The sequence below is a fragment of the Corvus hawaiiensis genome, chromosome Z (genome assembly GCF_020740725.1).
Source record: "Corvus hawaiiensis isolate bCorHaw1 chromosome Z, bCorHaw1.pri.cur, whole genome shotgun sequence".
In the NCBI taxonomy this organism is placed as follows: Eukaryota; Metazoa; Chordata; class Aves; order Passeriformes; family Corvidae; genus Corvus; species Corvus hawaiiensis.
The window spans coordinates 76,814,115-76,828,269 of record NC_063255.1 but is presented as its reverse complement, the minus strand read 5'-3'; the positions used below and the strand labels follow the sequence as shown (position 1 = coordinate 76,828,269).

The following is a 14,155-nucleotide window of genomic DNA, read 5'->3' as shown; positions in this document are numbered from 1 at the left end:
AGTAGGTTCTGTGTAACCAACCTTCCCTTACATATTTTAAACAGACTTTAGGGAGATTTAATTAATGCTGCAAAAGTTTAATGAAAAAAAGTAATTCTTTCAGGGTAAAATATTATTGTTAGACACTTATTTCAGCTGCTGAAATACAGATAGTTAGTACAAACGAGACTCTGCTTTCATAAGGAATCATTTACATGAAGGGTATTTTTTGAGCTATTTCACATAATGTGAAAATAAATTTATATAGGTACATTGCCAAAACTGTAATTTTGTCACTATGCACACCCAGCTACAGCTGCTTTCATGCATAACAATCTATAAATCCGTCCTCAACTCTTCATACTACCCGTGTTTTTCACTAAAAAATGACACTAATAAGCAGAGTCACAGCAGAAAAGTTCCTGCAGCACTTTTATATTCACGATGACTTAGAAGTATGAATTCCACAAGTACTGTATTACTTCCCCCTGCAATCCTAATAGCAAACCAAATGATACAACCAGAGCTACCAGGCCAAATCTGGATGCACAGGTCCACTCTTGGGTTTCAAACAGGTGCAAACATCACAGTATTTTAATTCAGCTGGAGAACAGTAACTTGAGCTGCATATGTTAACTCTCATGTTAGCATGTTAACGGTAAAAGGTTAAAAATGGTAATTACACAGTCTTAAAGACAAATTGTGGAGTGGTGGCTGACAAAATGACAACAGTAGATTGTCAGGAAGATGTTTGCACATAAAGGTATTACAGTACAAAAAGAAACTTCCATCTACTTTATCCTCTTGTTTATAACATACCATGATACACTGAAATCTTTTTAAGTGCGTAATATTTTAATACCTACCACCTTATCTTCAATATCATCAAGGATGATCCATTAATACCATTAATAAATGCATTAGGCATTAGCAGTCTGGGGCTTGGGAAAGAATTTGATTTCTCTCATGTAATAATTTTCTCATGCCCTAATAACAAATAATACATATGTATTCAGCAGTAAAGCAATAGTTAGACAAGATCTTTTTGCCAATATAACTGATGTTGCTGCCAAGAAAAGCACTAATTCTATTAAAATTCCTTCTTAATGCTACAACTGTTTCACACCTTTCTGTGGGCCAGTTAAGACTTTCTGCCACTACACCCTGAACTAGATCTGTGAAATTATCCACTCCAAAGAACAGCTGAGGGAAGAAAGTGTCCCTTGAACTGCATCCTGAAAAATTATTTTCAGTGCATGTTTACCTTTGGAAGTAACTCAGTTTCACACCTTAAGGAAGGCTTGCACATTTGGAAGCTTGACTGGTTTTAACAACTATCATGGGAGAATGAAAGATGCTACTTCTCCTAACAACCTTCTCCCATGGCCATCCTATGGCTATCAATGTCTGCAGCAACTCTGTAACTGCTTCCAAAGGACAACTCCTTTTACTACTCCACTTTCCTGAGACTTAGGTGGGCTCTCTGGAACCAAGGTAAGTATCTTCGGTGACTAATAACTCTTTTAAACTAACATTATCTGTATTTCATTTCAAGGTTTTCAAGGTGTATTTGTGCTAAATACAAATGCTTCACATACCAACACCTCTTTTAGAAAATCCACACGTTATTTTTAATACTATTAACTGTTTATTTTACATCTGTAACATGCTTTTATATTTCAGAATACCTACTTTGTGGGAGAAAGCCATTATCACAAATAAGGCAAAGTAATCATTCTTATGAAAGGCATACTTCTACAGTTGTGAAATTAGACTGACTGACGAATTATTCTATCAGAGAAATTTTTGTTAACCCATATGTTTGCCAAAAAACGTGTCATTAAATATCCATTATAAAATGTCTCACAGCTTCTACTCACCCTTTCTCTTTTATTACTTAGCACTTAACAATTTCTTAATCTTGTGGTTAATACCTGACCTTATGCCTGAAGGGAGGTTAATTCCTAAGATGAATGCTAGACAAAATAATTTATCATGTCAACAGAAATAGAGGATAATTTCTACAGAAAAACAATGGTTTTGTGTCATCTATGATGATCATTTTGTCTCCTGAGCGCTCTGTCCATGACAGTAGCAAAACAATTTAGGGAGTTTATGCTATTAAAAAGCTTTCATGAAGTACACACATCTGAACTTGATTATACGTAATTCCAGCATTTAAAAACAGCTGTTCACTTACTCATAAAAGAGGATTCAAAAAGCCAGTATGACTTTTATCTTGGTTCTCTCACTGCATCTCAGTGATTGGCAGTTTCAAGCCCCAAAGTAGGGCCCTGTGTATTTTGTAAAACACACCCTAACCTTTCTATGCTTCTTTCTTCCATCAAGATCACAAAAGACAGATCCTGTGCATTACTTTCCTTAGCTACCCGTGGTTTTTCTTATTTGCATTTTTTGGCATCTAGCTCAAGGAGAGAACCATTCTTTGCAGGGAAAAGTGAGTAAGAAAGCAGTACCTGAAAGAATTCATCACTGAGACATATTCACAGCAGCAAAATGTAATGTATTACTGAAGATGAAAGAGATAACCTGGCAAAAGGTAAGGGTTTTTTAAAGGAAGAAAAAAAGGTAGATATAAAAAGATGCATGTGAACTAGCAGCCTAGATTCAAAGATTCATAGATTTAAAAGCTGGAAGGTACCACTATAATCACCCTTTGTGACCCCATGCATGACACAGGCCATGGAATTTCACCCAGTAATTAATTCTGTCATTCCCACCGTTTGTGTGTGGGTTAGATAGCCTTTTTATAAAGACACACAGTGGAGCACTTGGCATCTCCTGTGAAAATCTGCTCTGTTACCTGATTATCCTCATCATAATTAAGGTACATCCTATTTCTAGCACTTTGAAAGATACTATCTTTCATTCCTTCACCAAAATGCCAGTCAATCCCATCGGAATCTGTTACTATAAACTCCTCCTGCATGGCTTTCTGAGGCTGGCGAGCAACTTACTTGGTATCAGTTTATGCCTTGAAGGAGAACAGGTTTTACTGTTCAGCTGTATTTCTCCAGCTGTAAAACAACTCCAGGTTTCTACCACTCTCTATCATATTTACCTAGAGATCCCTGCTTCTGTCTACAGAAAAAACATCTGCAGAGCACCAAGGATTAAATTGCTATTGCTAATGCAGATGTGTAACAGGAATCTTTATGCCTCTATTCAGCATCTCCTCTGCAGCAACACCATAAAACCCACTACAGGGCGAGAAGAGCCACATTAAAATGAGAACATTTGTTATAAAGATGATAAAGCAAATTGCAGAGCACTATTGTCATATTAATTCCAATTAGAAAATGCTTGAGAAAGGGAGAACAGGGGGAGGAGAAGAGACCTGGTTGCCTGAATAGCAATGGAAGTTACCAAGAATAGGGAAGCATCTTTCAGTAGATTTTCAGAATCAGCAAATGAAGAAAAAAAAAAAAAAGTATTGCAAACTCTGACAAGTAAAAATAAAAGGTCTATCTAAACAAAGGGAAAAAATCTGAAAAACAACTAGCTAAAGAAATCACAACTAGATCCACAAGTAATGACACAAGGTGTCCTAGGGTTCTACTTACCTACTAATGGTCAAGGACCATCAACTAATGTAATTAAGCCTCACTTCTCAAAGGCATTTTAACCTGTTTTTATTAAAGCATTACTTTGGCGAGCACAAAAATCCTGGTTTTCTATTCTTTGACAGTACATAAATATGTAGAAAGGCTATAAAAACAAATTGCATCCTTGCAACACTGAGATGGCAGCATCAAACTCCTTTTCCTAAAATAAGAGTTTGTTTTTAAAATACTCTATGTAAGAAAACAGCTGGAGACCCCCGATTTTGTTTTTCCTTTGGCAAATGCGACCACTGCTAGGGGTCTTTCTTTCCCTTCACATTGCCAAAGTTTCTTTAAATACGCCGCAATATAGTCATTAAAGGTAGTGATACCATATAAATAAATCACGTAGAAATCATCACCATCCATCATGATGGAGAGGAACCCTTTTAAAAAAAGAGCATGGAGTGACAGGACGAGGGGGAACGGATGCAAATTAGTAGAGGAACAGGGTGAGATGGGATCTGGGGAAAGACTTCTTCCCTGTCAGGGTGTGCGGCCCTAACACACGGCGCCCAGAGCAGCTGGGGCTGCCCCTGGATCCCTGGCAGTGTCCAAGGCCAGGTTGGACGGGGCTTGGAGGGGGCGGGGAGTGTAAAACTGGATGAGCTTTAAGGTCCCTTCCAACACAGACCACTCCGTTACTGTATTTTTTCGTCCATTTCGCGGGATCCATGAGTTCTACGTTAAAAGTGGTCCAGTGCAGCTCGCGAGACGTAGCTAAGCGTCGGACCCGCCAGCCCCACTCCCGCCATTTCCCCACCGCCCCTCAGCCACCACAAAATGGCGGCGGGGGTGAGCGGGACTCTCCCGCCCCCGGGGAGCGCGCGCGGGGCTCGACCAACCGCAGGCCGTCGTTTGGCTGCACGTGACCTTGCGGAACTACAGCTCCCGTCATGCACGGGGAGCTCACGTCCTCCTTCCCGCTTCCGGTTCCGGCTCCTGTCAGCCGCGCCGCGCTCGGGAAGGTCGCGCAGGGCGGACGAGTGGCCGCTGTCTCTTGTCCCTACCATGTTGTCCGCCGGCGTCCGCCGCTTCGCTACCTCTGCCATCCGCCGCAGCCACTATGAGGAGGGACCCGGGAAGGTGGGCAGGAGCGTCCTAGCCCGCTGAAGGTCGCGGGGAGGGGGATGGTGGGGTGGGGGTTGATGGCTGCCTTGTGGCTGGTTCTTGTTATGTGGGCTTTGGCGTGGCGCGGTGATGCCACAGCAGCGCAGATCGTGTGGTAATAGACGCCAGCGCCCTTCCCCGCGGTGGTACAGATGATGAGCATTGCGGTATGAGGGGCAACAATGATACTGTAAACGCTTTCTGATGTACCTGGCGTGTTTTCTCAAGCCTTTGGTCTAAAAGGCTAATTTTACGTGTGTAATTGAGATGAGGGAATTTTTTCACGGTGAAGATGATGAAATACCAGAACACTGGGGAGGTTGTGGATGTGTATCCTCAGGGGGTTTTATATCTGACTGCGTGAGACTTGCAGCAAACTGGCCCCACCTTGGCTTGGAGAGGGAGGGGAAAAGGGGACAAAGTGACCTCCAGAGGTCACACCCAAGCTGTAATCATGGAGTATTTGGGCTGGAAGAGACCTTAAAGATCATTTTTTCCACCCCCTGACGTGGGCTGGGACATCTCCCACTCTCCTAGGCTGCTCCAAGCTCTATCCAACCTGGCCTTGGACAGTTCCAGGGATCCAGGGGTAGCCACAGCTGCTTTGGGCACCCTGTGCCAGGGCATCCTCACCCTTAAAGGGAAGAACTTCTTTCTAATATCCACCCAAAGTGTCCTCTCTTTCTGTTAGAATCTGTTCCCCCTTGTCCTGGCACTGTAGTTCCTGATGAAGAGTCCATCTCCAGCTTCCCTGTAGGTGCCCTTCAGGTACTGGAAGGTTATTTACTATCCTAAATACTGTGTTTCTTTCCTTGAGAGGTATTGAAAATGCTTTGAAACTGCGTATTTGTTTTGCTCTGAGATTCTTAGCACTTTTAAATGGATGAGAAAGGAATTAATGCATTGATTGCAAAGGTAGAACTCCCTTTTTTTTCTCCAGAACCTCCCATTTTCTGTGGACAACAAGTGGCGGCTGCTCGCGATGATGTGTGCATTCTTCGGGAGTGGATTTGGTGCCCCTTTCCTCATAGTCAGACACCAGCTCCTGAAGAAATGAAGAGGACAGGCCATAGCTGCACTAGCTGGGTAACTGCTTTTATTGGATTTCATAGCACTGTGGAATTTAGGGAGCCTGACCTCATCAAAAACCCTTATAACCCTCAACCTTTTGCAGTGCAGCTTGTGAGGAGTTGTGGTCTGCAGCTGCATCATAACTGAGACGGTGAGCAGGTGGAAGTTTGTGTCACAGAGCTGCTGCACTCTGGTGGTTTGCGACCTTTGCCTCCCCAGAGGCCACACCTCTCTGCCTGCAGCTTCTGGCTCTAACCAAAGCCATGTCTGTTTCCTCCCCTGAGGAAATAAAGAGCTGTGCCTGGCGTGATCTGTGGGAGTCTCTGGCACGTGTGATGTGACAGAACAGGATGAGAAACTGTGATGCTGTAAACGCTTTCTGATGTGCCAGATAAAGCTCAGGGGGAAATAAAGTTTTCTTGAACCTGCCCTGTATCAAAACAATGTCACCACCTACATCATTCCTAATGGTTTATGGCACACTGTCCAGTTGAGATGAGGTCATTAACAGAAATTAATTGGTGCTTGCTGATGATTCTAATAAAGGAAGCCTCAGACATGACTCAGACTGTGCAAGTATGCCACTTCCAGTTGAAAGCCCACTTCACTTTGTCTTAAATTGATTCCACTTTGGGACCCCAATATTGTCTGTAGTCTGAGAATTTAAAACGTTTTTGAGTGACACAGATAGTTCTTGAAAGGAAATAACAATCCTCACTGGAATCTCATAATTGGAACAAATTATGTAATTCCTTTACCAGTTTGCTGGTTTTTCCACCCTAGACTGAGGAGAAAACCAAAATCAGCAGACTTATATTGAACTTGTGCATGTAGAACTGTGTGGTTCCATGCAAGTCAAGGCCTCTGATGCAAAACCAGACAGAGGATGATGCAAAGCCCATCAAAAATTCTAATTAAATGTTTATTACAGGGTTCTTAAATGTGTTCAATTTCTTTTTCTTGCAGAGCTGAAGTCTTCTACACAGCATTGTTCAATGGGAAAATGATAGCTGCAACCCATGCTGGATATCTCTAAATAAAATCTTAAACCCCAAGGCCTTGGGCTGTGTGTTTTGTGAAACTCCTGAGTGCTTTTGACAGCTGGTCTGTACTGAGAACCCCTTCAAATTGCAGTGTTTTGCCATTAAATTAAACAGTTAGCTGTCATTTTGTATAAAAACGGGATAGGGAAAATAACATTTCAAAACTGGGATTGGGCTGAACTTTTGTTATGGCTCAGAATAATGACTTGGGATTGTTTATAGAAGTGGGTATCCTGTCATATAATCCATGCTGCAGAATTGTTTAACTTCAGTGAGGATTTTCTTTGGCTTTTCTTCCATGCTCAGCTGTTCTAAAGAGCTGCTGGTCCTAGGTCTCTGTAGCATCAGCTCTGAGCAGGAACTTGGGCACTGTTGTAAAGGTTTCATGAGGCTTCAGGCTCAGGGGATGAGGTGGGCATAACTCTGACCAGAAAAAATTATTGGTAGTATTCTACAGTTACCAAAACTGGAACTACTGTAGGTTTGGAGGTGTTTGGAGGGAATTGATGGCTTTCTGCTGGTAGAGCTGTGCTTGGCCTTGAGGCCTGTGTAATTAAAGATAGTCCAGGAGCTGTGAATGCTGTCAGGATACTGAAACCAATGAGAACTCACAGACACTTCAGTCAGTGGCCTTGTTGACAGCACAAATAGAAACTCATTTTCACACCTGCTGTTGTTGTGGCCACGCTGCTTTCTGGAGGCACAGGCTATGGAAAGCACTGGCCTTGCTCTGGGATGGCCCCTTCACCCTTGCAGGCAGTGCTCTGAAAGGCTGTGAGCTGCTTTTCTTGTGAACTTTTCTGCTCTGCTCTTTCCCTCCTGCTGCAGCACAGTGCATTTACTGTGGCTTGAAGCATCAGAATCTGCAAACTGAACAGTTTCATAAAATTTTGTATTTTCTTGCTGTTCTGTATGGATGTCAGTTTCTCATCAAGCTCCCCCAGAAACAGTATGTGGGAGTGGTAACATGCTGCTCGTAACAGAACAGCTCCTGGGTTCCACATTTCTTTTTTCAGGGGTGAGTCTAAAGTGCAAGATGACTGTTCCCCCTTATTCCAGAGTCCCTGATGTAATTGAAAAGGGCACACACCACCTCTGAAGGGTCACCCTGTGGGATAGGCAAACCAGTTCCTTTACTGTGCTTAAAACAAGGTCTCCTTTCTGAATGCTGCCCCCTTCTCTTGTAGTTTTCAAAGATACTTTTGAGCATGGGTGGTTCAACTTAAAAGGAATTATTTTTGGATGAAATGTTAGAGACTTTCTCCTCTTGTGATGTGTTCTAAAGCTGTAATCATCTCTTCACAGTGTTGTTACACTGATGGATTGTAGTCATTTAGAAGCAGAAAGGTCCTGGGGGCTAGTAGTTATAAGAAGTTTCTAAATCATGACCTTGTTTCCAACCCTGCTACCGACTCAGATAAATAAATCACTGATGTGGAGCACAGTACCTGTAATCTTCCATCTGCTGCTGTTTTACATAATTTCCATGGCTGTGTGGTGAGGGGATGGAGGATCTGAACCTCCTCTGTGCTGGTGGTTGTATTCCAGCTCTCCTTGTATAACCTCAGCTTTTGTGTGCCAGTACAAATCATGCAAAAATTAAGCAACATCAGCCCTGCTTCGTGTGAGGTCTGATAAAATGCATCATGTTAGTCATGAACTATTTGATAAACCTGTGTTTGTGGTGTGCTATTGCTAGTTAACCTTTCATTTACAAAGGAAATGTAGTACAGTCTTGTAGCCTTCGTTAATAGGGTCAGTTAATTGAAGGTTGCTTGAGTACAGGTAGTTGTTAGTTTGTATTTTTGATGAAACACCTGCACACTGCGAGTTAGAAAATGAGTACTTGGGTTCTCCATTCACAGCAAACTCTCTAACTCCTGTGTGCTGCCGAAGCTGTAATTAGTCCCTCTAGAACTGGGTTGGTCCCCTACATGAGTTGCTTGGGCAGTTTTCAGTACTTTTCAAGCCCCATCAATTACCAAGCCCGTAAGTTCTCTGCCTGACTTAAGTAATTGGTTCCCTTAGGACTTCAGAACTTTGCACTTCTGCAGCAGAAACACATTAACAGATCTGTGCTGGTCTTTCTGTTACTACAAAATGGGACAGTCTGCATTCTACCCAAAGGCATTTTTTACTTCTAGATTATCTGTAATTTCATCAGTTCTCAATAAAGCAAAGTCTAAAATTCATTATTTTGGTTGCCTGGGTGGAAAATACAGGTTGTCATTGAGAGAGATGTGGCTCCTGTCATTAATGCCAGGTGTTTGTGTTTTAATTTCACAGAGACACAACTCCAGATTGCATTCGTTTCTTTGCTCATATGGGAAGATCACTGCATTCAGCCAACACTTCCTCAACCATACTTATTTATTTGTTTGTTTATTCATTTAACTGCCCATTTTTTCATTTACTCCCCAAATTTACCTTGGTCTTAATCTCTTGTAGTTTACCCATTCTATAGTGTATTGTTTTAAGTCTTCCTAGTCTTTTATTTGTTTACTGACTGCTAAAGAGGTGAGCCAGAGAAACTCAGATTTTTTTCTCACCTTATTTTCTCATTCCAGAATGATTTCTCTAAACACATTCCCACCACAGATATTAACATGGAAATACCCAGTCCTGAGTGATTCTAGAGACAGAAGTGTCACTACAAATATATAAGAATGAACTGATATTTAATGGTATTAAGAGGGATGGATCAGATTCATTAAAGCCCACAAGCTGCAGAATTAAGTTGTGCAAAAACATAACAGTGTATTCCATCACACTCAGCTATATAATAGCCTGGGTACCCAATGAAATATTTATTTTAAAATAGTCTTTTTAGTTCCCTTTAGGGCACCTTGACTTGGTAGAAGATAAATCAATTGAAAATAGGCAAAAAGCAATATGGAAGTGGTGCTCCTCTGTCGTTAAAATTGTATGAAGGAAAAAAAGGCAGTGGCTAAAGGACTTCTGGGAAATAACACATCTCTGTGAATGATTGTAATTTTTTGCTTGCCAGATGCCAATTTTAAGGAAAATCATTAATAATCCCTGATTTTTTTTTTTTTTTTTTTTTTTGCAATTTCACTGTTATAATTTTTGCCTACATGATTTCTGTTTTGGCACAAACTCAAAACCTTTCTGCTTTGCTTCTAGAGAGCTTCACAGCTTATTATTTTAATTATGTTAGGTATAGTCTTCACGCTGTTTCTGAACTAAATCTGAGTGGATGTGAATCAGATGTCCTTATATTTTAATATTTGGGATGTTTTCAGTTTGTGGATCTTTCTTTCTTACTCTGGAACACTCCTTGTTCCAGAGGGACAAGTCTGGAAGGACTCGGGTTCAGTTACACTGAACAGGGTAAGTACTTTGATTTCGTGAAAATGAATATATTATTTTTCAAATCAAATTATTCTGGAATTTCTGTCTAGCAATTAATTTGATAGCATATCTTTTTCATATCCACTTTTCAGAAAGCAAAGGGAGTTTGATTTTTTTTTTACCCCCAAAGAATAGAAGTTTCAAGTCTTGTTCAGTTGTGCTTTGAAGCATCTGGTATCGATCCATGTTAGAGATAAGACACTGGATTGGATGAGCCACACTTCTGAATTATTGTGGGCAACCCTCTCATAATAGATTGATATAAGTAAAACAGAAACCTGGACTAAGTTCTTTCTTCCTTTAAATTGTGACTCCTTTAGGTATTGTCCTGTACAGTAATTAAGAGTATGAGTTACTTATGAAAATTCCTTTAAGATCATTTTACTGTTAATTAAATAGTAGGGAAAATATTCAAAATATTTTTTAATATAAGTTATCAGCTACTCTTGTTTCTTGCTAGTCTGAGATTTTTATTGCTGTCTGAACATGAAGCAGTTTAGAAGTTTATAGACAGATAGGGCTGGAGGAAAAATATGTGAAAGTAGAACTTAGTATTGTACAAGCTAGCACATTCAAACTATTTTTATCCTTTAAAAGCAAAGATCATCTATACATTGCAATTCATTACTTTGGTTGAGTTGTCAGTGCAGTAACATCAATGGGATTTTTTAAAAAATTAAATAGAATTGTAAAGGAGAAAGAAGGGAAGGAAAGAAAAAAAATTGCTGCTTCCATGAAAAAGAAATTAGTTCTCAATTTCATGATCAAAAAAATAAAGTTATATAAAGGTCAAAAGATACACACAATAGGTGATATCAGAGGTGATATACAATAGCCAATGCTATAAAAATATTCCTGCCTGTTCCCACCTCTGTAGAGTACATTAAACAGGCTATGAGAAGCTATTTGTAATCATTATTTTAATGTGTGAAAATACACATTAGGACAGAAATAGAAGGGCAAAACAGATTAAGTCTCTGGACTGCTTAACTGGAAATTGGAATGTGTATCAGAGGACCACAGTAACACACTAATTTATTGTTAAAAGTGCTGTAATTACATCTTCAATTATCACAAAAAGACACAGGTTGAAAAATAGGAGGAATGGTGCAAGTTTAGGACATATGCTACAGGAAAAACACTTTGGAGTAGCACTGAGTGGTTTATGGCAGGTCGAGACGGAAAGACAGTGACTGTGAGACCCTGTGTGTTGCAATTAATCATTGTTTCAATTAAAACATAAGTGTGGGCTCTCCCCCCTACCCTCTCCATGGGTTTGTCAGAGGCAACCCCTTCTGCAAACAGCAAGCACCCACTCAGCTCCTGTTTGCTCTGCTTGCACAGGGAAGATAAATGTTAGTTGCTCTCTGGGATGATATGCTCAATAAGTTTGACTTGAATTTAAAAGAGTTTAAAATAATAGTATTTGCTGGAATTAATGTGATCCACTGTTCCATTTTCTCCTTTGGTATTCCATGAATAACATTAAGCTCTTTTCTGTGGTTGCACCACCTTTTTCCATTAGCTATGTAGAGCGTGCAGCTCTTTGAAAAATGTCACTGTATAAATAGCGTTGCTGAGTACCTGACTAAGGCACAGCCAGCAACAAAATGTGGAAATGTACCTTGCTGGCAAAAAAAAAAAAAAAAAGTGTAAAAATCATGTATGTGAAAATGTATATAAATGTATATAAGAATTATGACAAGTGATGGAAGGACAGAGACGAGAGGGAAGAGTGTGGTCTGAGGTTTTGCTTTTTTTTTTTGTAAAATTTTGGTTGCACCATTAAAATTCATAATTCTTGAGAGCTCTTTAGACTAAGTTTAGCCAAAAAGAAACCCAAATCACAACTCCATATTCCTGGACTAAATTTGGTTTTGTAAAGACAGGAAGAAAGATCTCTTTCTCAAGGAAGGGAAAACCTGCTAGCCACCAAGCTAATCAATCAGCACAGATGTTTGGCTAAATGGGGCTTTGCTGTGAACCAAAGCTGTTGCCTGAAACAGTAGCAGAATGGGCTGTCAGGGAAAAAACCACAAACATAAATATGCAGGTCATTAATATGAGTGAGAAATTCTTTTGCTTGCCTCTGTGAGCTATCCAGGTAATTGAAAGTGAAAGCTGAAGAAGATGTGCCTCCCTAAGGAAGACCAATCTCTCCAACATCTTTGTTTTCTGATAGCCCGAAGCAGATTTGGGGAATTGCTAATTGGAAACTTTTCTGGAAATATGCACATCCCTGTGCTCCAAAACCACGCTGTCACTTCTCCTTCCTGTTTGGTTCTCCCAGTCGTGGTGCTGTCCTCTGAATCCAATACTGCAGAGAATTGTTTTCGGCCAGACAGCTGGGGTTCAGTTGTTAACTCAGTATTGTCTCAACCCGCTGCCAGGAGCTGTAAGTGCCTCTTTACAGCTCATTTGGGAATACTTTAGTGCTGTCTTTATGAAGCTGGATATGGAAGAGATGGGGGTTTTTTGGAGGGGTCGGGGGAAAGCTGGCAACTCCTAAGTAAGGGCCCTTATTTTCATATTCTGGAGTGGCAGCACAAATGGGGAAGTATTCTGCAAATACCTGTGTAATTTAATTGCTAGGCATAGGTGAAGTTCCTCAGCCCACTACATAATCCAAAAGCAGAGTGTGGGCACCTGACAGCCCAGCTGCAGCACAACTGAAGTAGCTGAAGGTGTGACTTCAAAATTACCTAAATTTTATTTAATTCTCTGTTTGACACTGCTTTGAAGTTAAAGCAAAACTGCAGCAGTTCAGTTGGAATTAACCTCTGAAATCAAACTATGTAAAACAAATTGCCAGCTACTCTAATCCTAAATAGGTCAGCAAAACCTAAGCTAGTAACACTTTAGAGAGATTACTTTTTAGGTTGATTCAAGGCAATTTTCCTGCTATATAGGGAATTCCAATAATGGGAAGTGAAAAGCCCAGAAAGCCAAGCAGAATATCAGCACCAAGACAGGACGGAACACAAAGTCAGGGCTCGGACCCCCATGTTTTTTTGGGGTCTTGGGTGCCATAAATGGTTCACTTTTCCTTCCAAGGAGCCCATACAATTGATAGTCAACTTAATTTCCTGTGAGAGAAGACTGGACTTTGAGCACTTTCTCCAGAGGATGTTTAAATACAGTTGTACGTAATTATTATTTCTTATTTACTAGAACACTTAACTCAGGCCCCTTCTCTCCTAGCAAAATTCCAGAACCATCCCTCCTATGCCATAAACAATCCCTGAAAAGTGGAATAGCTCGGCGGGTGGTAGTGAGAGCACGCCCTCACCAGAGCAGCTCAAACCGTGTGGATTAAAGCAACACCCCTGGGAAGCCACCACAGATCATCTGAAACTGAGCCTGGGCCTCTCATACTCTGCACAACAGCTCACCTGGGTGGAAGGTGACCACACACCTCTTCTTTCTCCAGCTAAATTTAGATACCACTCCAGCAGCCATGTGAGCACCCACTAAATCAGGTCACGCAGGAGAGGAAATAACCACAGGTTCTGCTTTTGAAAATGGCATTACTGCCAGAGGCACACTCTAAGAGAGTTTTTTCTGAAAGTGCAGGAGAGGAAAAAGACAATATGTAATCAGGGACTGAAAATGGTAATTTCTTAAAACCCCCCCTAGCAATTTTCATGTGAGATTGCTAAATGAAACCTTTGTTCTCCCTTAGGAATCAATGACCTTTGAGAAATTAGTGACCAAACAGAAATAGAAGACAATTCAAGGTAAGTCTATTGACAAAAGAGGAAAAAAAGCAAGAGCTCAAACTATTTCACTGAAGATGAAATAGTGGAGGGTGCTGCTGGGCAAGAGGTACTTAGTGAAGGTTAAAATGGCTCACATCTGCAACAAATCACAGTTAAGAAAAACTGCCCACCAAAGGGTCCTTGGCCACCTGCCAGGTGAATAAAACAACAGAGAAAACTGGGACCTAAATTCTCCCAG

At 40.8% G+C, this 14,155-nt stretch overlaps 1 protein-coding gene and 2 non-coding genes across 3 annotated transcripts; all 3 read left to right on the top strand.

Moving 5' to 3' along the window:
- Positions 1-4,483: 4,483 nt before the first annotated feature.
- Positions 4,484-6,838, top strand: LOC125320440 (cytochrome c oxidase subunit 7C, mitochondrial). The gene is made up of 3 exons (XM_048292755.1): positions 4,484-4,688; positions 5,653-5,798; positions 6,750-6,838. The coding sequence occupies exons 1-2, from the start codon at positions 4,614-4,616 to the stop codon at positions 5,767-5,769; spliced, it is 192 nt and encodes a 63-aa protein (XP_048148712.1). The 5' UTR covers positions 4,484-4,613; the 3' UTR covers positions 5,770-5,798; positions 6,750-6,838.
- Positions 4,859-4,921, top strand: LOC125320589. The gene has a single exon (XR_007201209.1). It is a non-coding gene; the product is annotated as a small nucleolar RNA Z39 (small nucleolar RNA).
- On the top strand, positions 6,110-6,170 carry LOC125320588. The gene has a single exon (XR_007201208.1). It is a non-coding gene; the product is annotated as a small nucleolar RNA Z39 (small nucleolar RNA).
- Positions 6,839-14,155: the final 7,317 nt, after the last annotated feature.